At 39.7% G+C, this 25888-nt stretch overlaps 1 protein-coding gene across 2 annotated transcripts; it reads right to left on the reverse strand.

Moving 5' to 3' along the window:
- Window positions 1-188: 188 nt before the first annotated feature.
- dop1b (DOP1 leucine zipper like protein B) lies at window positions 189-25888 on the reverse strand. Of its 2 annotated transcripts, none has more exons than XM_042001667.1 (38): window positions 25697-25888; window positions 19878-20055; window positions 19261-19442; window positions 18974-19144; window positions 17430-17619; window positions 17226-17324; window positions 15230-15353; window positions 15003-15112; window positions 14149-14260; window positions 13936-14056; window positions 13656-13775; window positions 12435-12531; window positions 12059-12295; window positions 11676-11977; window positions 11203-11597; window positions 10846-11117; window positions 10609-10761; window positions 10346-10446; window positions 9144-9334; window positions 7448-9023; window positions 7133-7232; window positions 6852-7043; window positions 6636-6758; window positions 6409-6543; window positions 6269-6324; window positions 6081-6185; window positions 5809-5875; window positions 5530-5689; window positions 4420-4502; window positions 4209-4318; window positions 3971-4120; window positions 3556-3617; window positions 3182-3310; window positions 2943-3079; window positions 2807-2862; window positions 2566-2709; window positions 2334-2466; window positions 189-1328 (listed from the first exon to the last, which is right to left on the reverse strand). In XM_042001667.1, the coding sequence occupies exons 2-38, from the start codon at window positions 20013-20015 to the stop codon at window positions 1071-1073; spliced, it is 6891 nt and encodes a 2296-aa protein (XP_041857601.1). In that variant the 5' UTR covers window positions 20016-20055; window positions 25697-25888; the 3' UTR covers window positions 189-1070. The 2 variants fall into 2 exon arrangements, with proteins under 2 accessions (XP_041857601.1, XP_041857600.1); XM_042001666.1 differs by having other exon boundaries at window positions 6269-6348.

A 25888-nucleotide genomic window follows, 5' to 3' on the forward strand; every position in this document is an offset into this window, starting at 1 on the left:
TTTAGGGACAGTTGTTGGTGGATGATGGACTGATAAATGAATTGAGTCTTTGTGGAGTGAAATATGGGTTTTGTACATTTCTTTTTGAATAGAGAAATAGTTTGTGATAGTGCTGAGCCATAAAGCTGTACAATAATCTATACATTCATAAACAAGTCAAATCAAGAAATCAAGCAGAAACACAGACCTTAAGTTGAATTTTATTTAATAAGTCTTTCTGTTGCATCTAAACTTGACATGGTCCTTTAAACATCCAAAATAATTTAAGCAAACGTTCAGACATGTGGAAAAAAAAACAAGAATCAGCTGTAAAACTATCCACGAACAACTACAAAGAAAGGCTAATTTCCCTTGAACACCAAAATATCGAGCATATTGAAGCACACTCGAAATTTCAATGGGTTTTCCTGGTGTACACAAAGCATTTCCAGTAATTTACCAATAAAATTGTTAACATAAATCAATATAAATTTTCAACAAGATGTTTAGCCTTTACATTCTCAGAGTCAGACAGACTTATGTAACATTGAAATACAGATTTCACTTAATTAGAGTAATAGAAAAAGCTATTAAGACTTAAGATTCTTCACAGTAAATCTGATGTTTGTCAAACTAAAACCTTTCACTGGAATTATTATTATTATTATAAGGTGCATGCCTTATAAAGACAAGAAAAAAAGTTGGTTTACCTAACTGCCTTTTATGGTTTATTTTTGCCAACTATCATATAAAGAGAAAAAGTGTGAATAACCTGAAGCTGAGATGAAACTCCTTCTTGGACAAGAAAAGTGCATTCCCCTGTAATTTGTAATTAGTATAGCATATCTTTCAGATTTAAAAAGATAATTGGATCAACGACCATAAACTCCCTTTATTTTTCCAGTCCAGATTCAGTGTGAAAACACCTCATAGGTACCTGTATACATGTGGTGATCACACAAATTAAAACATTAAAAAGCGAAATTCCAAAACATTTCCTTTTATCTTTTACTAGCTCACAGGACATTATCACAAGTTGTGCCCATTTAATTTTTTCTTCTTACATGCCTGCAGGTCAAAAAGCTCAGTTTTTAATTCTCCATGGAGTCCAGGAACTCTTCTTCAGTGATGATCTCCAGCTTCTTCAGGACAGTGTGTGAACTGGCTGCTGGGTAGTCTGCTACAGGGAAGTGGGACATAGTTTGGCTGCAAGGTGGAGGGCCCTGGAAGGAACAGCAAAGGATGCGCAAGAAAGGCAAAAGCTGGGTGATGGAGGACAGGGAGCGCTGAGTGAGAAGAGGGAACTCCAAGTGCTCTGTGGTGGACTCCTCACTCAGTCCATTCAGCATCTATAACAGCAGAGACAATAAACAGAAGAGTTGTGGCCATTTATAATATAAAACAAAACTTGAATGCCTAATTTGAGTTAAATTTAATCTTAACTACACTGGAAAACAACAAATGTCAAAAACTAATGCAGCTAAAAGAGCGACTACCGAGAGAGTTTTATCTCTTTTTCCAGCTTTTGCCCCAGTGATATTGGAACCAGCTCCCAGTTTGGGTTACAGAAACAGATGCTCTTTCTACTTTTCAAAATTTCACTTAGGACATTCCATTATGATAAAGCTTATAGTTAGGGCTGACTTGGTGACCCTTAGCCAATCCTTTAGTTATGCTGCTATAGGCTTAGACTTCTGGGCGACATCCTATGATGCACTTAACACCGCCCTCCATTTCTCTCTCTACTATAAAAACATAGGACATTAGTACTATCATTAACTTGTGTTTTTTCTCTGTCCTGTCCTCTCAATCTCCAACTAGTCAAGGCAGATGACCAACCTTTCTGAACTTGGCTCTGCTGAAGGCTTTTCTCACCTGTAAAAAGGGAGTTTTTTTCCTTTCCGCTGTTACCCACCACCTTGTGCATGCTGAAAGCGAGGGGCTGAATTGTAGATAAGATTCAATGCAATCTGTTGGTTTCCTTAGCTAGGGAATTATTTTTTATGAAATTGCTTATACAGTATAAACTCAGTTATTGTAAATTGGACAAATGTGAATCATATACTGGATTACATGTATTTAAAACCATGTTTCTTCCTGCTTTGCCTGAACAGAAGCCTTGCCACCCAAAGCGTCAGCAAACAATGGAAGTCTGAATAAAGCCTTAGGAAATAATGGCCATGGAGAAGTTGTAGACTGAAAGAATGTGCAGGATTAGGAGGCCATGTAGACAAACACGATCCACCTCACCACCGAGCAACTTTGTGAAGAACAGTAATATTTGGCATCGTGCACAGACAGCTTTTCAAGACATGACAAAATTGACATTTAGGCTTCCAAACATAGCATCTTACCCCAAAGCGCTGCTGTATCCCTTCCAGCACTCTGACGACATGTGGTGTACATTCCTGTTCACCTTCTATCAGTGCATTCTCTGGACCATCGTACTGGTTTACATCCACTTCTGGGACAAATGCCCAGCGATACCTGCATGATGAACAAAAAGTTAAAATAAAATACCAAGACAAAATGATTAAATGCTACTGAATCTAACTACAAGTGCAGGCGCAATCTCAAGCCCCATACATCTGAAAGAGTGGCATCTTCTCTGGGGGAAAAGCCAAGGAAGTATCCAGAAACTTGCAGGCTGACAGGTACATGCTCAACTCCGCCTGAGAGAAGTTCACTGGCCCATTTCTATCGAGGGCTCCACGCACCACTTTAGCCAGCCTTGGTATACACAAATCAAGGTACATTGTATTAAAAAATGTGAGATTCGGCAGGGTGTCAGCAAAACAGCAATTTGTGAATAAAAGGGTGAACTCACTTTGAAATGTCTTTCTCTGCCTGCAGAGCTTTCTCAAGACGTGCAAAAGTGCGTATCTGAAAACCAAATTGAATCAGTCCCTTACACCATGAAGACCCTGTGTATGAAATGTGTTTGTGAGGGAAAAGTAACTTACAAGCTCTGTGACCATTATAGGCCAGAGAGAAGTCAGGTGTTGGGATGAAATCCGCAACAAGAGAACACGAAACATCAGGAACATTTGGGCTGAAACAGCAGGGCTCGGGTTCATACGCAAAGTCTCTGTAAGACGCTCTGAGAAAATGGAGGATAACATGCTAAGTTTTAATGTCTATAATCCTGTGTGGATTAAACGTGACTGCATAAATCTTCAAACATCTAGTGACAGTACCCAACCTTGAATGAGTGGCAGGTAGAGATGATACTGGTCGAGTTCACCACTGAACATGGCGAATGCCTGCCGTTTCAGTAGCATGGGTTTCTGGTCAGCACCAGCGAACAGTTTCAGGGAGCCACTCTGCATGCCTGAGGTGCAAATAAATGTAGAATTGCATTAGGACATACTGTTATTTAAGTTTGCATCACCTCAAGAAGAGACATCCTCCAGTATTTTGGTATGAACTGTACAGCACTTTGGTTCTGCAAGACTGAACTTTCTTCTCTGAACTGAACTGATAATTTAAAAAAAAACCTACTGACATACTACACTATTCTTTTAGAAAATCTCTTATCTTCAGACTAAACAGTGTTTCCAATGAGTGTGTACTCACTCAAGAGGTCTTTAAACATGGTCTTCTCATGTGTCAGCAGATGGTCGATAATGGATTTCCAACTACAGAGACGATGGGACAGTCAACAGCATAGATTAGACTCTGCAGAGTCCACAAGCTAAGTTTGGGATCCAGTTTAAAACAAATCAAATACAACAATACTTTGTTGCACTTACTGAGCAAAATAAAACCTGTCCATTCAATACACATATTACAAGACAAATACAAAATACAGACCATAATGATGGCTTGTGGCCCCTTATGTTACTACAGAGACAGAGGTCTTTGTTGAATTAAGAGCAAAGCAACATCTGTCTTGACAGAATGTCGCTTACTCCTTACGTACTGTGTGTCTCATTAAATTGTAGTGACTGATGAGAACAAAAATGCACATCCAACACACAAACATACTAACCTGTGTGCACAGGAGACATCCATGGTGAAGAAGAGAGGATCCATGAAGAGCTCAAAGACCTCCTTTCTCCAGGCCCTTTTGGTGTAGGCATACCCACTGAGACTGCTCAGCAGCTGAGCACCCGCTTCAAAGCTGGGCATGTTATAGGCACTACAAGAGGAAAAGTCCAATTTACCTGAATCTGTTTCTCGAGAAACAGAAGCTGTTGTCTCTAAGAAAACCCTGTAGCATTAATTACCTGTGGTTCTTCAGGTAGGGGAATACATAGTACATGAGGCGTGAGATGAGAGGAACAGCTTTCTCCTTTTCATCACTACGGTAAACCATGTCCAGAAGGGGTGCCAGGATCTAAGCCAGAAAAAGCGTGTTAAATTTTACCATCAGTACACTAAAATCAGTTAATCCACCATTACATTTGCTTATAAAATAATAGATAAATAAAGACTTACCTCAGCCAGCAGTACAAGAGCCTGCACGCTGTAAACTGAGGGAGCAGAGGAGGACACCATGGTGCTAGCTTGAGCCACTGACTCTGATAAGACAGAAGGAAAAGTTAAATAACATTAAACCTTAATCAGTTCTGGTATTCTTTATATATGGTTTGATTTATGGTTCAGAAAGAGCAACATGTGTAGATGTCGTACTGTAGGAAAAAAGAAAACAGGACGGAAAACTTTATATGTACAAAATATGGACACGATCATACACAATGAAAGTTAACAGTTCTCACACACTATTACAAACAATAAGTAAGCATCTTCATGACAGAGCCATGTTCTGTTCCGTTTACCACATTCAACATGTCCACTCTTATTTATTCTATTATACAATAATCTAAACAAATCAGGTTTGCAAATTAAAAAAAAGTTGCTGGATTTCTTCATACCTTACTCTGACGTAATTATAAGGATGAGAAGACCAACTATTTTTCAAAATTCTTCATATTTGTTTTCCCATAATTTTGCAGATTTTCTGAATTTTCGGATATGTTTTTGGCATTTTTACAACCACTCTATTCCTATTTCTATGATCAGGTACTAGACTCTTTTAGAAAGGTAGTACCACTCCATCAGACTCAATTGTATATGAGATTTCAATAATAGTTTCAGCTACAACATAACCTGGCAGCTCAGTTGTGGCCCCAATAAAATCTGGTTTTCCAAGATAAATTGGGTTATTTATCCTTTATTACTTTATTTAGAAATCAAGTTCAGGATGTTTCCATGTCACAGAAAATGACAGGGTGTGAGGAGTTGACATTTTACACGTTTATTTAGTTATTTTGATTTGTCCTCTTATCACTGACAGTCTGTGAAATGAAAATAAACTTTGAATAAATATTTAGCGTGTTTTACATGTCACATGTTTAAGTCTGCAACTTGTTAAAATTATTTACCAATCCACAGAAGATTAACCTTAATAAAATCAGTTTCCATGGCTACTTGAGTGATGTTAAAGGTTAGTTTGAATGACTGTTGTTTTGATCCCCTGCAGAAATTTTCTTCAACAATTATAAATTGCAGTTGAGGGGACACTTGAATTTGTTATAAAGTATTTACCACAGTGATCTCCATCCATGTCTGCTTCATCCGGCTCATCTGCTTCTGGGCACACCTGTGGCTGCACTTTGACCTCAAGACTGCGGCTGAGCCAACTGGTCTGCTCCAGAGATGAGCCTGCGATCCCACCAACTGCTTCAAGGATCCGCTGAGTCACTTCCTGCAATACAGTTTAATCCCTGACATGACCAAAGTGTCTTCTCTGCACTTGCTAATAATCTTAATCACCAGCCCATTTACTTGAGATCTGTGGAGAAGGAATATATCATCACATCTCACCTGTAGATCTCTTGAGTCCTTCTTACTGTCCAGGTTGGGAAGCCTATTGACGAAGTCGTTTAGGATTCTGCAAGAAAGCAAATGTTACTAAACATCACACTTCCCCACAAATATTTACAAAGAAAATATGTTTAAGGTTAAAACAATCATGAATACCAGGAGAATAATAAAATCATAGACATAATTTCCAGATGTTGTGGCAGAACATAAACTTGAGTGGAGTAAATATACACATATTATCACTGCTAATGAGAGTGGAGATGTGAACTGACCCCAGCAGTAAGAAGTGCCCAGGCGGGGCCAGGTTGAGCTGAACAGACTCTCGTAACAGACTGAGGAGAGGAGCAATGTTTTCTTGCAGAGCCTGAGCTGAAATACTGGATACAGATATGCAGCTGAATGAGAAAGGGAATGTTTGTAGAACTATTTTGGTAAACATGAGACAGGTATTTGCACTTACCTCTGGATGTAAGCATAGCTGAACTGCAACATAGGGATATCGACCAGGGTCGACTTCTGGTGGAGAGAAAAGACAATTAACTGAAAAAAATTCATTAGAATACAACAAGTATCTGTGTGTGTGTGTATGTGTTTATGTACCTGTTCTCCTTTGATCTGATGTGGTTTCTTCACAACCTCTTTGACCAACTGTAAGATAGTATCTGTGTGCAAGGTGTTGAGTGATTTCACCAAATCCACAATGGTTAAACGAGACTCACTGGCCATGGGTAAAACCTAAGGAAAATCAGAATGTAAAAATGTTGGCCGCAAAGCCAATCAGCGTATTTAATGTAACATTTTTTCTCCCAACACATTGTAGTTCTTACTTTGTTTTTATGTCGTCTTTTGCTCTTTCTATTGCTCCATACCACTCCCACTGAAGCCATCAGCTGAACCCCATACGGTCCGGTTAGAGGAAGGAGAAACTCCAGTATCCGCTGTCGCAGGATCTGATTAGACACAGATCCAGTATATCACAGTCTCAAGTCACAGTCAAGAAACACATGTAGCATAATATATGACACCTCCACACATGCACACACCTTGGGGCATTTAAAAAAGACAGAAGTATAAGTGTGTCTGCTGCTCTGTGTAGAGTCAGATGCACGCCGCTGAAATTCCTCCTTCATGATCACACCCCACAACGATGCCATGCTATTGAGCATGTGCGGCAGCGCCTCAATCACAGCATTGCGTGCATTGCGGACATCCACAGGATCACAGGCAACGAGGGACTGGTGGAGAAAGACAGCAAAGAGTGACAGTATTAAATCATTGTAGATATCACATGTATATCTGTAAAAGTGTGTGCTCCATTTCTTACTCTTTTGTTGTCCAGGAGGCAATAGTGTGTGATGGTGGTCAGGCCCTCTAGCAAAGTCAGAGGGTAGTCAGGAGCAATGTTTTCCTTTTTGCCACTCAAGCTGATTAAGTTTCAGAAAAATTAGAGAAATTATTGAAGTGCACCAGCTTCCTCGTTGTAACATGTGTATCAAGACCAACATGAAGACTTTCATTGATGCTCATACTGATGTTAAATATACAAATAAAGATCTCGGAAAAGGAAGCTACATAAAGAATATTTGACTGTAAAATGGGGACTGTGACTTGGTTCATTCTGGAAGTGTATTCAGCCTACCTCTGGTGAGTCTTCCCTCCATCATGCTCATACAGCTTGACTAATTCATCCAAGTTTCTGCAGATCTGACTGATGAGTGGAGCCACAATGATTCCTAAAGAGCGTCCCAAGTATGGCAGAGAGGAGCACAGCAGGGAGACCCAGTGGGGGTGCATGGCATACCCATACTGAGGCTGCAGAGCCCTGGCTGCAGCAGAAACAAACATCCCTTGAGCTGTAATGGGGTGGCTCTGGACATACTGAGCTGCTTTTATGGACTGCTGGAAAAGGACAGCAGTTTGCCACTCACGAGCAAGAGGAGTGCTGGCACTTGGGGATTCACGAAGCTCCCCAAGCTGGCCAGATGCTCCGCCTGCTGCTGGGACAACCCCACCTGGCCACACATGGCTTTCCAGCACGATGAGAGCCTGAAGCAGCTTGAGTAACTCTATTTGCAAGGGGTATTGCTCCTGTCCCCCTCCTGCACCAAGATTCACCAGACTCTCCTCGGACGGGCCTCCCTCCTCATCTAGCAGCTCCACACTTTTGGATGCTCCCTTTTCTGCTCCCTTCTGGCTAATGTACATAGATGCAGACAGAGATAGCAGAGCGTTTTGCTGCACTTTGCAGCCTGAAAGGAGTCTGCGGATGGATTCCAGATTTGTTTTGTTGCCATCTTGTCCTCGTGCTGTGCAGCCGAGCTGGTTCACTATCCGAGTCAGGACAGCCACACTCTTCACCTGAACCTCCCTGTTCCCCTGCAAGTCAAGAGGAGTCAGGTTCAGATAGGAGGGATAATGAGATCGCAGGAATCGTAGGCACAGGGACACCAGCAGTTCAATGAGCAGTGACGGGGGTACAGAAGGCATGGACGAGGGGGAGAGCAGGCAACTGTAGAAGCATTTGCCATCCTGAGCCTGTTGATGGCGCTGTAGAAGGTTAGAAACCAGGTTTAAATGTGCAGCAGAGCTTGTGTCCAGTGAAGTGGAGGTCAGGGCATCCACTAGAGGGCACTCAGCGCTGCTCCTCAGCAGGCTATCAAGCAGCGACAAGCCTTGGAGGAGAGGGCGCCAGCCACCTGCCACAGGGTACAGCAGCACATGGCGGAACAGAGAGTCTATGGCTTCTCTCTTCTCACGTTCCTGCTTTAATTGACGCGACCTGGCCATTGCTTCCAGCTCCAAATCCTCTTCTTCTTCACTTGACAGTGAATCTGATGCCTGCGTATGCTCGGACTCTACCCTCCGCAGACCATTGACCATACCCCCTTCCTCTGTGCTGCTGTGTGGAGCAGATCCTGAACTGGAGTTCTCTGTAGATACTTGGGCACAGCTGGTGTCAGCTGACTCTGTGTGTTCACTCTCAGCTTCTTCCTCCTCCTCCCTATCCTCCGCTTCTTCTGTCTCTTCACTCTCACTCCTTGAAGCCACTAACATGTCCTGTGGATTTGCCAGTTCTGGGCCACTATCTAGCTCTGCCCACAGAGCTTCTCGGTCCACAATGTTCAGAACATTAAAGGTAGTGATACCAGCTGCTGCGGTGTCTCCAGATGATTTAGAGGAACTTCGAGTCCTGCTGTTTAGACTCTTCAGGTTACCTTAAAAACAATGATCACGTCAGCTTAACAAAAGACGAAAAATAAAATGTTTAATTCTGAACTGAAATTGCAATAATTGCATCAAAACACAGAAGAAACATGGCAGATCAATACACTTACGAGCGGTAAGATTTTGTTTTATGTTCTGAATGGAGCAGCGCTGAGTGGCCGGGTGAAGCAGAAGCAATAGGATCGGTTCCAGGATTCGAATCACATCATTAAGGGACAGAGCTCTAACCAGCCAGCACTGAGCTGCTGCACTTATTGAGCCATCAGTGCAGGTCAAACTGTCCACCACAACACACAGAGACCTGAGACAAACACATAAGAAATAAGTTGCCAGTTGTCCAGCAGACCTCTGAGTGCATTTAATTTGGATTCAAACATACTGGGGCTGATGAGTCAGAAAGAGAGTGAGGAAGTATTTAATCAGAGAAAAAAAATTTCCAAAGGTTTTTCCCCATGTTCACTATAAAGGTCTTTGAACACATATCAGAAGCAGCTCATCTAGATCGGTTTTCTGTTAACCTCACCAAAATCAACATACGAATATGCCAAAAGTTTACAAAGTTCTTGCTGAGTGTCAGAAAAAAGATCCACAAGAACTCTTTCTCTATTGGGTGTGTTGAGCTTACTCTTTCATGTCTGAGGACTAGTCGTGTGTAGTTTCTAAAAGAAGAAACAGCTGTAGAAGTAGAATATTAAACTAAGTAATATGCATTTGATAACTCTTGATAAGTTATTCTTTCTTTGTTATTCAAATTGTTTTTTTGTTTTTTTTTTGTATCTCCCTGACCATCTTTTCTTTGACCTCTCAGATCCTCACCGAGACCTCAAAATGCAGGTAAAAGCTTCATGTATAAACACTAGATAGTACTGTTTTGCTAGAAAGTTTTATCACCCCAGGGGTCAGACTGTCCCGAGGGTGTGTATGGTGTTATTAATAGCTTCAGCATGTTGAGCTGTCGGGCTCTTCTCTCAAATGTTTTGTGCCTGAACTGCTCCTTCTTGCAAGAACGAAACATACAAAGACAATCCAACAATTTGGACTTCATCTTATCCGCCAGATATAAGAGATTTCCACAACACAGCTCATCTTTCATATGACCATTCATGCAAGTAACATGTTGGTACATGACTTGAACTTGAACTTGAACTACTTCAAAATTAAGCTAAAAAATATTGAAGAGAACCAACTTATCGTGCTTATTATTTCTTACTTTTGTGATAAAAACCGAGATAGAATGAATGGAAATTTAAATTAAGATCATACAAATAACACTGACCACAATTTGTCTCACCTGTGTGTACTATGTACTCACCGGTCAAAAGAGCGACTGTGGGACATGGTCCTGTTGTTCTGGATCTCCCGGGTCAGGTGCCATAGCACTGTGAAGCGATGAAGTGCTTCCAGCCTGACTGCCTGAGGACAATCACATGAAGCTTTGACTTCTTTACTCTTTTTGTCACATTGCCTACTCTACTACATCAGTTTAACTCTTGTAGTTTAACATATTCAGATATGTGAAAAAATTTGTAAGGGTGCGAAGAAGTCGTCACCCAGCAAGTTTGCAGGCATACATACTTTGTCTTTGTACAGCAGTGCTTGGCAGATGATGTCTTCACAGATGGATGCTGATGGAGCCAGACAATGAAGCCTGTAAAACAGGTCCACACAGGAGATGTGCTGCTCTCTCCGCTCTGTGTCCAGCTGACTCCACAGTACTTGGGACACCCTCTGGGTTACAGCAAAAACAAACATCTTGAATACATTTACACAGCAGTTTTTATTTACACAAACAGGTTCCTTTTATAATCGGACCTGATAGAAGTCAGTGCTTTCTTCTACGGCATGAAGCAGGGCTGGATAGATAGGGGGAACAGTGACCATCTGCAGCCGCCCACTCAGAGGGTTGGAGTCACAGTTCTGGTAACGTCTGTGCTTGTCCTGAATGACCAGTGCTAAGGACTGGGAGTGGTTAATGAGTTCCAGCAAAGAAGCCACTGCAGTGTGCTGAATGTTGTAGTCCCTAGACATGCAGCACAGAGTCATCAAGGACCTCAGCCACACCGGTAGACTATCAACATCTCCACCTAAGGCAAAGAAAAAGATTCAATTTATTTTTTCTGGGTTAAAACATGAAGCTGATATTATTAATTCATAAATTCATGTGCTGACCTGTGTGACCAAACATGTCTGTATAGAGAGCAAGAGTCTCCTCTTCACTTAGGTAGACAGGGAAGGTGGTGCACTCCAGCAGAAGGTGGCAGGTGGCAACAAAGGCCTGTCGACATGCCTCCGAAATCTCGGCTCTTCCGCGGGGCATGTACCCTGCTGCCCAGTCCAGACATCCTGAATGTCCATGCCCCTTTTTCTTTGCAGTGGGTGAGGCTGGAAGCTGGGCTTCAGTGGAGGCTTTGGCTTTCAGTTTATTTGGAGAAAACAATTCAGTCAATTTGTTTTTGATTTCTCTTCCACCTAACAGTATATTCTGATCCAGAGAGGCAGGACTTTGGTTACACTGAAGCTCTTCATCAGGTCCTTTAACATCCTCCACCTGCACCAATAAGAATCTGAAATACAACAGGAGTGAGTTAGAAACTCTTATAAGGAACTGTTACAGTTCAGCTTCAACTGGTTTACAAGTTTACCTCGTGGTTATAAAGGCCAGAATGTCCTGCAGACACTGTGACATGGTGTCTATGCTGCCTCCTCTTCTCCACACGCCTTCACCATTTTTGCTAATTCCATACCCCTCAGCTCCCTTACTCATCCCCAGTGGCAGATGCTGCTCTGATGGTGAGGCGCTGATGCCCAGTCCACTGTCTTCAGATCTCAGAGCTGAGTAAGAACCACTTGCAGACTCTGCCTCACCTCCTCCAGTTCGGCTCTCTTCTTCATCTTCTCGTTGTCCATTAATTATGCCATCTTTCTCTCCTTCAGTCTCCATATCCTATATAAAATAAAATTAATATAATGAGATATATTCTGATTTTAAAGAAACCACAATAGCACAAACTAGGAAATGCCTCACTTGTGTCTTTGAGCTTTCGTTCTCTGGAGACTGTAATGCCATCTCCTCTGTGTTTGCTACTGCATCAACATCCATGTAAGCTACAGGCATCTGGATCTTACTCAGAACCTTGAAGCATGCACGCAGCCCCTGTGTGACATCTTCAAGGCAAACAGAGTCCATGTGGCGGTACAGGGTCTGCAGCATTGTGCCCAGCATCTCAGGGAGCAGATGTGACTGGATGTCAGCATGGAGCTCCTGTGAGAAAACACAAACATGATCCGGATAATAATTGAGAATGGGATTTTTTCCAAGTGTGCGTATAAAACAGACTAAGGTTTATATTAATATTTGGAACTCCACGAGCTACTTATGTGTAAGTGTGTTGGTCGATTACCAAAGGAAGAACATCAAGCAGGAAAATGATGAGGTTGGACATCTCTGTGACAGAAGGAGCAGGAGGTTCAGGAGGTGCGGATGGATCATCTTTGTCACTATAGTAAAAAACAGAGAAATAAAATCAGAAATGCTTGTTATTTGACATTTGAAAGCAAACAGGAGATTTAATTTAATGTTGTAGCTAATTTTTAGCATTTGTCAATATGAAACCTGCTTTGAAAAGAAATAAGACGCTGTAAAATTAAACTTAAAAAATGCAAATGATTTTGCTGTAATTTAAATACCATCTTTAACCCCCCCCCAAAAAAAAAACACAAAATCATTATTTAAAAGTTGTGATTTTTTTCTTTTCAATATATACTTGCAGCACATTCAGAAAAGGTGGGGCAGGGGAAACTAAGACTTGAAAAGTTGTGTACCGCTAAAAAATAAAAATCCTTGAGAGCAAATTTAAATGAAAATAAAACCTCACAGAAAGAAAAAAACATAAGAAAAGAGTGAGAAACACCATCACATTTTCTGGATTCAAGCTCAATTTGGATGGACAATGGTGGAAGAAAAAATTGTCTGGTTGTCTGATGAAATCTGGAAATCAGACTCTATTCCTTCTAGATTAAACAGCGTTTTAGTGGATATGGCATGAGCAATTTGTTAATTTGTGGTGGCACCATTAATGCTTAATTGTAAATACAAATGTTGGAGCAGCTGTCTTTTTAATGGCTTAAGTCTGCAAGATAATAACAAATAACATTTTTTACATAATACAAGAACGTGGTTCCACAGCAAAGAATCTGCATGCTAAACTGTCCTGCCTGCAGTCATGACTGATGCAGCTTGAGAGGTGTATATAATATTATTTAAAAAAAAAAACAAAAAAAAACATAAATGAGGCCCAGGACTGGTTGGAAATTAATAAAAAAAAATTACTTTTAAAACTACATTAACAGGTTTCATCAGTTCAAAACACAGAGATGTTAAAAAAAGACATAATCAAACTCAAAGAACACAACCCATCCTTAGAAATGTGTTGGGTGCATCAAATTAAAAATTTATTGGTTTATATGATTTGCAAGTATTTCTGTTTTTCCTACAGTCCCGGCTCATTTGGAAAAAATCTATTCTTTTTTTTTATGGAGTTGGCACCGAATTACCTGAAAGTATCAACATTTTGCATGTATAAATTTTCATTGCAACTAAGGGTGACGAGTTCTTGGCATACCTGAGAGATGTGCAGAAACGCTGAGTCATGTACTCCCACAGGTATTCGCTGTTCATGGAGCTGATGAGCATGTTCATCGTCTTTATGATCTCTGATGCATTTTTGTTCTCTTTTATCTTACTGTAAAAGGAAAAAAGGCAAGCCAAAGTCATTCTTAATACATTTAAAAGAGCAAATTTTTCCTTTTTGGACACACACAAAAAAAGAAAAGTTAGAAAAATAACTTATTCATTTATCATGCTGAGTTTTACAGTAAATGCTTGATCTGTTTTGCCCTCACCTGGCAAGTTGGTTGCCTGAGAGTCCTACATTAATGGTGTTTTCCTCCCCCAACACCTCCCGACAGTAGCTGTGGAAAGCTCGAACTACCTCCAGCAACACACAGCTCAAGACAGCCGGACCTGAGTGTGTTATAATGGAATCATCAGTGAAACATGTGAAGTGAGTTAGCATGTTAAGGTATTTGTGTTCTGTGCTGCTGAGTGCTGCCCACCTATCTCTGGTTTATCAAGCAGACTGACAATGATGCGAAAAGGCCTAAGGTAATGGATCACACTTTCTGGGTTACTGTCCACATCCTTCTGTTTGAGTATGTTGATCAGAGCCTGCAATTAGACACAAGAAGAGATATGAAGAGAAAAACAGTCTTGTTCAAACGTATTGTTCAAGCACAAAACATCAGACTTCTGTTTAAGGCTGTTTATCAGAGGATTAGACTGGCTACACAAGCAGATGGGATTTAGAGGACAACGTCACAACCATTCATTCGCTGCTCAAAATGAGAAAATAGTCAGTATATGTTCCTTTTTTGACATTATGACATTTTAGTTAAATATTGAGGCTGCACAATATATTGAAAATGCATCATTGTGGTAGTATCAACATCAATAATATCAATATTACAAAGACATTTTGACTTGAAATAGGACAAACTTGTCTTCAAACTTTCCAAACAGGATGGAAATGCACATCAAAGATGGTCCAACCTTAATTAGGCAGTGTAAAAAAGAATTTTCTTAAAGAAAAAATGCTTCAAAGAAACCCACTAGAAAACCATATTATGTTGTTTTCAGACACAAGTTAGCATATAACACATTAGTAAACGTTACAGGTGGTTGTTGGCTTTGGTACCTTTAAGATAGACTGAGTACAATTATTTCCCTTGTTATTGTCTTCCTATCTTTATGCAAAGTAACCCAACTACTGGCTTCAGATTCATAATTCAGATAATTCATAATTACAATAAGACTGAGTGCTACTGTTCTTCTCCCCTAAAATTTCTTATAGAAAAACTTTTGAATTTAAGGTGAAAACACACACACAAAAAAACCACTATATGCTGGTTACCTTAACGAGGAAATCTTTAGAATAGGTGTTGAAGTAGAACGATGTGTGCTCCTCCATGGTGGTGGAGAGGGTGGGGTGTGGTGCCACCATTCCTCCTTTTATATCTGTCCCTGAAAACAAACAAAGACAGACATAATGGAGTGAATAACAAGAGCAGGTAAACTTCAGGTGTATTACATATTAAAGTTTGTGATGCATGAATTAAGTATATTTTAATGATCAGCCACCTAGGAGCCAAGCGTAGAGACGCCTGTTGAGGGACATGTCTCTCCTGAGTAGAGTGAGGGAAGCTGCAGACACCACTGTAATCATGTCCTCGGCAATCAAAGCAACATTGGGGTCTGCTGGGTCCTAAATTAAGAACATATAAAGTAAAAGTTGTCCAAGTAAAACGAAAAAGAAATGGAGAGTTTTGATAGGATGACTGGGATGTTCATTGAAAAGGATAGTCACTACATACATAAAAACTGTGGGAAATTAATCACACTATCAGACCCATGGAACTGTAACAGGTGATTTCATATTTGGAACACACAACAAGAACATCTCTGTAACCACTGATTGATCATGCCTCATTAAAGCCTCTCATATAAGATTTTGTATTCTCTTTATTATGATCCTGATCCCAGGACCTGGAGGTAAATCTTGCAGCAGTTGGTGTAGTCTATGGTGACCCAGATGACCAAGATTTCCAAAAAAGAACATTAGAGCAAATCTACAGATTACTAATCAGCTTATAGAACAGACAAAAGCCAAGTTTTGGAGAATAAAATGTTCTGAAAAGAATAATCAATGAAAGAGGTTTGTGGCCACATAAGCTGTTTATCTTTTCAGGATAACAACTTCATACCAGCAGTGTAACACAGTGGTGGAGGTGTTATGGTTTGGGTTGCTTCACTGCTAAGGGACTGTGCAGCTTGCAGCCATTTAATTCTAGATTATCTTAAAGAACCAAAAAGTAGATCTTTCAAAAGAATAACAATCCTAAACACTCAAGAACATCCACCAAGGTATACCTTAAAACAGAGAGAAATAGAAGCCAGATTTGACTTCAGCTGAAATATTGCAGAAGAAGTACATGACAGGAAACACTTCAATATGTTGCAACTCAAGTAACTGTGCATGGAGTAAAACCCTAACAGTAAGAAAATGTAGCTGATGTCAGAGATATGTGTAATGGTAAAGTACCACAAGAGGTTATTTCTGCTAAAGAAGCTAAGACTAGCTTACTTTTTCCAAAAAAACAAAACATATTTAATTTTTTTAAAAATAAATGGTTTAAATATGTTCTAGTATGTGACTCTGACCCTATAAGAATAACATAATGTTACAGTTCCTGATGTTGACCAGGCTGACAATCCTATCGGGAGTGAGGGGAAACCCAGTGTCTGGTGCTTAAAAGATAAAAAAAATTAAATTTTAAAAATATCCTGAAAATCAGTCAAAACCTATTTTTATTAAAAGAAACTGTTTATCTTACATTTAAATCCTATAATAAGCACTCATCTATTTTTCAAGTGATTTGCAGAAGTGTACAAATGATATCACAGGATAGGTTAACCAATTAAGACATTACATCTTCCAAACATCATGAGTGAAAAATTCTCAGGTTTACGGCGTTTGTCCATGATAGACACAAAACTGACACAGTTGGGAACGGCAACAATGGCCAACATAGACTGTAGGACAGAGTATAATTCCTGCTTTTCCTTAAATAACCTAAATCTAATATTTTTAGTTCTCTCCATCATTTGTGTCAGTCATAATAACATTTAACCAAACAAATTAATTTGTTTTAAAGCTCATAATTTGGGGGATGGATCATGGGAGTCAGTGATATCTTGTTTTATGGGTTAACCCAATAATCTCAATTCAATCACTGGACTGAATGTACCAAAATGGTCAAATCTAGCTGACATTTACATTTACAACAAACAATTTGGTAGCACATGAAATACAGATGCTTATTTCTGGTATTTAGAAAAATGGTTTAATTTTGTTTGATACTTAATTGTTTTTGTAATCTTTATATCTATCTTGCTGCTCGTTAGACAGCACTGTCTCTCAATCTGAATGCAGACTAATCCATAAAATTTTATCATCAGGAATTTGGTTGTAAACAAATCTTTCTTTTTTCTTTTACATAAAAGAACAGTGGAAGACATTGAGAACATTGTATTTGAAGCAATAAAAAGGAAAAGGTGCATGTATATGGGTACCTACCAGGCATGTGGCAAAAGGGAAGAAGTAGAGCAAGATTTCAAGCATGTTCCTCTGCACCAAGACATTTGAATCTTGCAGAGAAAGGCAAACTGACTTCACCTGGAGACAGAGATGTAAAACATGACCACAGTGGATCAAACTGTCAGTAATTACAATGTTTAATGAGCTCCAAAGTGTGTGTGCAGGACAAAAACAGGCACTCACCACTGCACGGTGGCCATAGCCCAACATGTGTGTTTGTTGACTCAGTGGTGCCATGCGGTCAAAATGGGTGACTACAAAGACAGAGGCCGGCAGTCGGACCATGGGAGTTACCAGCATGCTACCCCACAGCGCTCCATAAAAGACCTGCTGACCCACTAACAATGACAACTTGACCAGCAGAGCGTCGGTCCTGGACAATGGGAGATGACAAAGAGGAGAGAAGTCATCAACACAGACTAAAGGACACGTCCACCAAAAATCCCCACCAACTTTATCTCCAAGCTCAGGATTCAAATGTTGATAAGCCAGTTTAAGATCCTGTGAGGCCCAACAACTCAACACCTACTTAAGTTTAGATATTACCTTAGCTACAATAGTTTTTCCTGATTACATACCAAGACATAAAACAAAAACTGATTTGATTCTTTTCAGTTCGTTAAGTGAGGAAAATGCAGCCACATGTAAACAACATCATTATATTGTTTGTGGTTAACAAAAACTAAGTCAACATGCAGAGGCAGTGTGTGAAATGCTAAACACACCCTAAACACACACCCAAGAACCAAGAATGTAGAAACTAGCTGGGTGCAGCTAATCAAATGCACTTGATTTATTGATCATCAGTGAATCAGAAAGGTTTGTAAGCACATTTCCAAACAACGATGGAAACTATAGTTCTACACGGAAGTGGAAAATATTCAAGACAGTTGCTAATCTTTCCAGAAGCGGTTACCCCGGCAAATTCACCCCAAGGTCAGACTGTGCAATGCTGAGAAACCGCTTAAAACAAACAAAACAAAACAAAATAAAAAAAAACAAGACTACATCTCAGATTCAACAGGCCATAGAATGTTAACATTAAAGTTCATGACAGTACAGCTAGAAGAAGACTGAAAAATTATAGCTTGAAAGGGTTACCAGAAGAACGTGTCTCCTCTCTAAGTGGGAGCAGAGTTTAGGTTTGCAAAGCTGCATCTGAACAAACTACATGACTTTTGGAACAATGTATTTTGGAGAGATGAGACAAAAGTGGAGATTTCACATCATAATTTCAAGTATCACATGTAGTGATAACAGGTCATATCAGCACAAATGCTTCCTACCAGCTGTCAAACACAGTGGTGGAGGGCTGATGATGGGCTTGTTTTGTAGGAAAAGGACCTGGGCACCTTGCAGTCATTGAGGTGACCATTAACTCCTCTATATACCAAAATCTTTAGGACTAAAATATGATGTTATCTATACAGCTGGTGCGGTTTGGCTGAAGCTGGGTCATGGAACGAAGTGACAATCCAAAACGCAGCAACATATCTACAGCAGAGACTGAAAAAAGAGAAGAAACTAGAGGTTGCAATGACCCAGTCATGGGAAACATTTACTTTGTGGTAAATCTTGGTTAAAATAACCAACTGACGTGCTTGCCAACAGCTAACATCGAGTGAGACTTTGCTTTAAAACACACAGAAAAAAAAATTAAAAGGTCTGTCTCCAGCTTTTCTACACCGTTTCTGCCTCTGGTGCATGATAAAAGATGTATTTTTTACCTGTCATAGACCTCCAGTCCTTCTTCCAAGCCTGGTAGGAGCCCAGTTATGAATGCCTGAAGACTGGGAAGCAAAGCCTTCTGCAGTGGGAGATAGTAACGCTCGTACAGCGTGAGCAGCACAGGCTTTACTGCCATGGCTGCGTGACCCAACAGTGGGAACAAGCCAGAGCTAACAAAAAAATAAAAATAAACAAATTAATAGATTAATAATTAAAAAAAAACAGATGCTTGAGTTAAGCCAGCATTCTCCTTGCTGCAGAAACTAATCTGAGACAGTTCATTTACCTGTAAATGAAAAGATCCTTGGCCAGCCATTTTGTCCCTATGATTTTAAAGATGACCTCGTAGGTCTCCAGAGCCTTGAGGTGCACACCGCTGGGGAGAGCCGGGTGCAGGCACTGAGCCAGACGCTTCCCTATGATCAGCCTCTTGGGCAAGAGTGAGTAGCGAAGGTTGCTCTGCAGAGCCTGACAGACGGAGAGAGGAAAGAAAAGACTAACTGAATTGGCAGTTTACCAAAGATTTTACATGACGTGCCAATATGGCAGAAATATCTAACACTAAGATATGCACATAAATATAACACATGATGAACAAAATTTAGCTCATATCGTCATCCTTGTTTATGAGATTACACCTCTCACCCTCACTCACATTCTTTGTGTACTTATAAGACCAGTTTTTGTACCTATAACACACAGAGGCACTCCAAAGTCAACACTGCTGTACATGTGGGGAAAACTAGAAGCAAAACCTTCCACAACAACAGATAACTGAAACCCACACAACCCTCTAAAAACATCAACACAGATACGATTAGGTTGACTGTCGCACTGATAATTCCTAAGAGAAAAAAGACATCCAGAGGAAGTCTTTGACAGCATCTCTGTTCATCATCCTACCTTATTGAGCTTGCCAAGGGAGGAGATGAGGTCTGCCCATTCGCTTGAAGATTCAAAGTTTCGTAGCGCTTTCTCAATGACTGCTGCGTAGCTACGGTAACGGTAGTCATTCTGCAGGTCCAACTCCTCAGGATCCATGTTAGGTTAGTCTGATCGCAACATATTCAGCACAATACATCTACAAAAAAAGAGGAAGAAGACAGAAAGTAAGCATCTTTATCCGCCTGTCTCTGCGGCTTGTTTATCACAAATGAAATTAGCCAATTAGCTCTGTTCACTGGCATACACAAGCTCTGAGGCATTGGATACAAATGTCCTTATTCATGACTAGTCAGCATTTGGCTGATTGACCTGTCTAAGGAGGAAGGAATCCTAAAACAAGTTTAGTGACCCAGCATGCACTGCCAGAGAAAAACAAGCTCTGGACTGAGCACAAACAATCATAAGGATACACTTTGCTTCTCTTTTGTCTGCAGCAAAGATCTAAAATGACATTCAATGATTTTACATTTTCTGTAAGCATTCACAGAATTATATCAGCATTTTTAGTAGTTTTTCTTAGATACAAGAATAATGCACAGGCGATAAACACAAACTTTGAAATGATGTATTAAACTGTTAGTTGCATTGCAAAAAGACTTCATGCACACAGCATGTTGATCAGATGGCGCATCAGGAAGGCAGGATTACAGGAGAAAAAACATCTGGAGTCCTGCAGCGATGCCAAGAGGGCTTTACCACTAAGAACAAGACCACCAACACATCGAGGAAATGAGGAAATAATCAGTCTTGTGACAGATTCATAATCAGTAAAAATTTATGTACCAATTAGTTCCTTGAGTCATTTGCAGATTCCAAATATGCATGGAAGGAAACCACAGTAAATAATAAATCTTAAAATAAACTATTTTTTTAATTTAATTTAACTTAATTAAATAATCATTGTGCAGATCTTAACTAAACCAAACTGAATGAAAATAGGCAAATCTAATCTGAGTGCACTCTGATGAAGAATGAAGAGTTGAGTAATTTCTTGTTTTTAGTTCCTTTGGGGATTTATATAGAATTTTTTTAAATTCAATTCTTTGTTAAAAACTTCCTTTTTCTTGGTGATGACTCACTGAGTGAAAAGAACCTTGAGATAATCTGGAAAAAAAGCAATCTATTATGTGAAATATGTAATCTGACGCATGAACTCAGTTTGCAAGGACATCTTGCCGGGAATTTTTCAACGGCTTCCATGAACCAATAACAACGCAGTATCTTATCAAGGACACATAAACAAATGAAAGAGCTGCAGTCATCAAGGCATTTGAGAGACTGGAACCTGTAACATGAATGATCCAAAAAGCTGGTGAAATAAGCATTTTAAGGATGTGGCTACAAGCGCTGATGTAACACTTGTACAAGTTAAAAGGAAATTACGGAGCTTTTAATGAAGTTATATTTCCCTTTGGGGATTATCGAAGTAGCTTTTTAATCAATTTAATTTAATTGTCAAGTGAACATAGAATACATTGAAAAAAACAAAAAATATATACACACACATACACAGAAATTGGGGCTGTCAAATGATTAACATTTTTAATCAGATTAATCACAGCTTACAATAATTAATCATGATTAATTAATTTGTAATGCATATGCAAGCCAGCCAAGTAAATGCAGCATATAATGCACTTCTATATGTTGTTCTGCATCATGTCTGCCATGTTCTAGATCATAATGCAGAATTCATTCAGCATCACAAGGTGATAATATCTGTCATAAAACATTGATGAAGAAACTCTGATAAAACTGATGATCTTGCTAAAACACAAAAGTCCCATCTGTGCCCCGCTTCTCCTGGCCAGTGCTCCTACCTGGCCCCACTTCAAAGCTTTTCGAGACCTGCCCCTGCATACCTAAAGTATAAATCCTTTCTACCACCTGTCAGCTTCTGTGTTTGAGAAGGGTCCTGCCAAAAACAATACCTTGGGGAAAATATGTGCTGGTATGAACCATGAACCACTAAATTCCTCCTTCTCACCTGAATGATAAACAAACACTACAAGAGAGATAATATTAGTGACAGAGAAGCAGATCAGCTGATCACTGTCAGCCATCACGATTCACGGAACAACAGGACACGGAGAGGAGCCGACACAAAGAATGCCAGAGTTTGTGCACAATGCAGAAAAAGAAAAAAAAAAAGTGCATCAATGAAGGTATTTTATGGATTATGGACATGAAAGCTGTGACAAAATCAGGCTTTAATGGATTTTTAATACTCTGCTTTTTCATTTGAAGTAAGAATCTAGTGCTCAAAGTTGACTAAGTCCCAGGATTTCTAAAATCAACCTTCCAAGGGAAATGTCATGGTGAGATGAGATGGACTGAATTGTTTTGCTTCAATAACAAGAGCTATGTGCAGAATCAAGGCATTCAGTTCCAAGAACACTTGACAGGACATTAATCATGATTAATCAGCTCTGGGGCTCTTTTATAGAAGAAGAAATGGTAAATTGCTCAAATTAAATTAAAACAACAACGACAGACTAAACCAGAGCTCTTCAGCATAACCTCAGATCATCTTGGATAAAGAAGACTCATACTGAGCTTTTGGTATGGCTTTCTTAAAGTCCTGACCTCAGTGGTATTAAAGTATGTGGAATGCACTAAAAAGTTGTGGAAATATAATCAAAATCAACTAATTTTAACAGGGAGAACTCAGACAGATGCTTGCTGAAGGCACCCTGGCAAACTGTTATGGGATAATTAATAAAATATCATCATCATCATAAATAAAAACTTTGGCATCAAAATCTTTTGGTTTTCACTATTAATAGTTGTATCCTAGCCAAGAGCATATATATATATATATATATATATATGTGTGTGTGTAAATAAATAACATATAACACTGAAAGTCTAAATAATATTGCAGTGAGCACTATGTAAACTTACAGTTGCTTTCCTTGTAAATGTGTCAGGTTTTCTGTGTGCTCATGTGTCATAAATAAATATTTGGAATAGATTAAATGACATGTCATGACAGTGAAAGCTTGGATTGAATCCTACCCTTTGAACCAAGGGTCAAAACTACTGACGAATTCTGGTTGAGCGTTAAAAGAAATCTTAGGTTGAGTGAACTGTCAACTGAGTCAGATGACCTGTTTTCATCATAGCTCCAGATTGACAAATGTCTTTATATATGTGTCTATAATATATGTATATATATATATATATATATATATATATATATATATATATATATATATATATATATACATATATAATGCCTCAGGATCCCTCTGGATGAGTTGGTGAATGTGGCCGGGAAGAGGGAAATCTGGGTTTCCCTGCTTAGGCAGCTGCCCCCGCAACCCAATTCCAGATATTGATCATTGCAGTACAGTAGCTTCACAGTACACACAAGAGATTTTCTCCTCTGCTTAGTTAAGAAGTTACCCAGTGAAAAACAACTCTGGACAGGGTAAAATGTTGGGTGTGCAGGTTTAAAATATCTAGTGAATATCACACTAACCAAGCTATATTAAAGGTGCAAACATGCTGCAATGGTAAAGAGGTTTCCGAAGTAACTATTTAGTATATACAGTACACATTAACAGTAATATGTAAATATCAGATAAGATACTATAGATCAATAAAACTAGCCTGCTGATTACTGGCCAGGAACTGATGGATACCGAGGTCATGTCCTATTCTGGATTTTGCAAAAATTTATATGGTCCCTTTTTTTTTTTTAAGTACATAGCCAGAGCATTATTGTGCTTTGCAAATTTAGTTGATTTTTATGTTTCAATAACCCATTTTGCAGGACATTTGCATTATATTTAAAAGTCTTCAGTCACTTCACTTGAATGAAAATTTGTGATGATTTAGTGAGCAAATTGCATCTTCTTGCTTTCAATCCCACAATGATTTGTACAAAAGTAGCCCAATGGGCTGCAATATAATTCATAGCTCTTTGTGTGTGCAGCCAGAAAACAAAATGAGGATATTTAAAAAAGCATGCTTACTCACTTGATAAAGAATTTGTGGTAGCCAGATAGCACAAGATGTACATTCTCACTTCCTCATTAATAAAGATGAAAGTGCAATAAAACTGTGCATTTCTGCAGACAGCTGTTAGACACAGGAGTGTGTACCATGTGGGTGGACACACAACAAAGCCCAGAAGCTGACAGTGTCATCTGACTGACACCGCCACTACAACAGATGATGGGACAGCGGATGCAATATGAACTGTGGCCAAATAACAGTTGGCTACAGCAGCTCTTTGGTCTGTGACTGTAGCATCAGTGAAGCCTACTATTATCAAATCAAATCAAATCAAATTTTATTTATAAAGCGCTTTTCATGCAAAGGCAACACAAAGTGCTTTACATAGTATAAATGCATATTAAAATGAAAAAAAAGAAAATCACAGAACAAAAACAATAAGCCCTTTACACACCCAGTTATGTGACAGATTAAACACCTCCCACCCCCCCCCCCCCCACCCCCCCCTCACCCATCCACACACACACACACACACACACACACAAACTCTTAATATCTGTCTTTGGCTTGGCGCTGCTGTGAGGAAACGGCATTTTTGGGGACCCATTTACACCAGGAGCCAGTCAAGCCATGTTTGCAGAGGGCAGACGAAGCAGGCTTGACTCCCAGAGTTTAGGATCCCCATAAAGAAACACTGGAGTTAAAAATGTTAAAAATGTTAAAACAGTTAAAACAACGATAAAATAGGGAAACAGTTAAGAAGCTATAATAAAATATAATAAAATAAAATAGATAAATGAGACAGATAAGATAAGATAAGATGAGATAAATAACAGAAAATGAATAAAGTCAAATCAAAAGGCTAAACTAAAAAGGAAGGTCTTGAGCCTCTTCTTAAAAACATCAACAGTCTCTGCAGCCCTGAGGCTCTCTGGCAGGCTGTTCCACAGTTGAGGACCAAAATGATGAAACGAGGCCTCACCGTGTGTTTTAGATCTAACTTTGGGAATAGTTAAAAGGCCGGTACCAGAGGACCTCAGGGTCCGCGAGGGCTCATAATTTGAAAACAAGTCAGATAAATAAGAAGGCCCAAGACCATTACGACATTTATAAACAAGTAAGAGAACCTTAAAATCAATCCTGAAGCACACGGGGAGCCAATGCAGCGATTTTAAAACCGGTGTAATGTGTTCCCGCCCCCCGGTCCTCGTCAGAACTCGTGCTGCCGAGTTTTGCAGTAACTGTAAACTAGAAATAGACTTTTTGGGAAGACCAGAGAGCAGGGCATTACAATAATCTAGCCTGCTGGAAATAAAAGCATGCATTAGCACCTCCGTGCTGGCAAGAGAGAGAAATGGGCGAACTCTGGCGATGTTTTTAAGATGATAAAAGCCTGTCTTTGTGACATTTCTGATGTGTGAAATAAAATTCAGCTCAGAGTCGAAAAGGACACCCAGATTTCTCACACACTGAGAGGGTTTGAGAGGGTTTGAAGTTATGTAACTGCATGACCTCAGACAACAGAGTGGATGTAATAGCACTGCCGCACAGACTAAGAGACGAGCAATAATATCTGTGCACAGCTAGCTAACTGATACAGTTTACAATATAAATTAACCGAGAAATTTTTGGAAACACCTAGCTAGCTAGCTAATTTGACATGTAAATATTTGCACCGCTAAGTTTTATTTTATCTGTGTTAAAAATGTAAATGCAAGCGCTGTGACCATAAAAGCAATACAGACTATGATGGTTCATCGAGTAAAGGGGCCAAAAAATATAGTCAGCTAGCAATCAGGTGTATCATGACTCACCAACTGAGAAACAAGCCGCAGTATACTTCAGGCCAGACGCTTCAAAGCCGGCAGACTCTGGAACGAGACGGCCCGGTCCCTGTTGTGCATCTTCCACTTTAACGTGGCTTAATAAAAATTGGGTGCGTGTGTGAAGTCAGTCATCTCCGGAGAAACGTTTTCTGACAGTCATTACAGGGCGGGATCCTCACT

Source organism: Melanotaenia boesemani, chromosome 12 (assembly GCF_017639745.1).
Source record: "Melanotaenia boesemani isolate fMelBoe1 chromosome 12, fMelBoe1.pri, whole genome shotgun sequence".
In the NCBI taxonomy this organism is placed as follows: Eukaryota; Metazoa; Chordata; class Actinopteri; order Atheriniformes; family Melanotaeniidae; genus Melanotaenia; species Melanotaenia boesemani.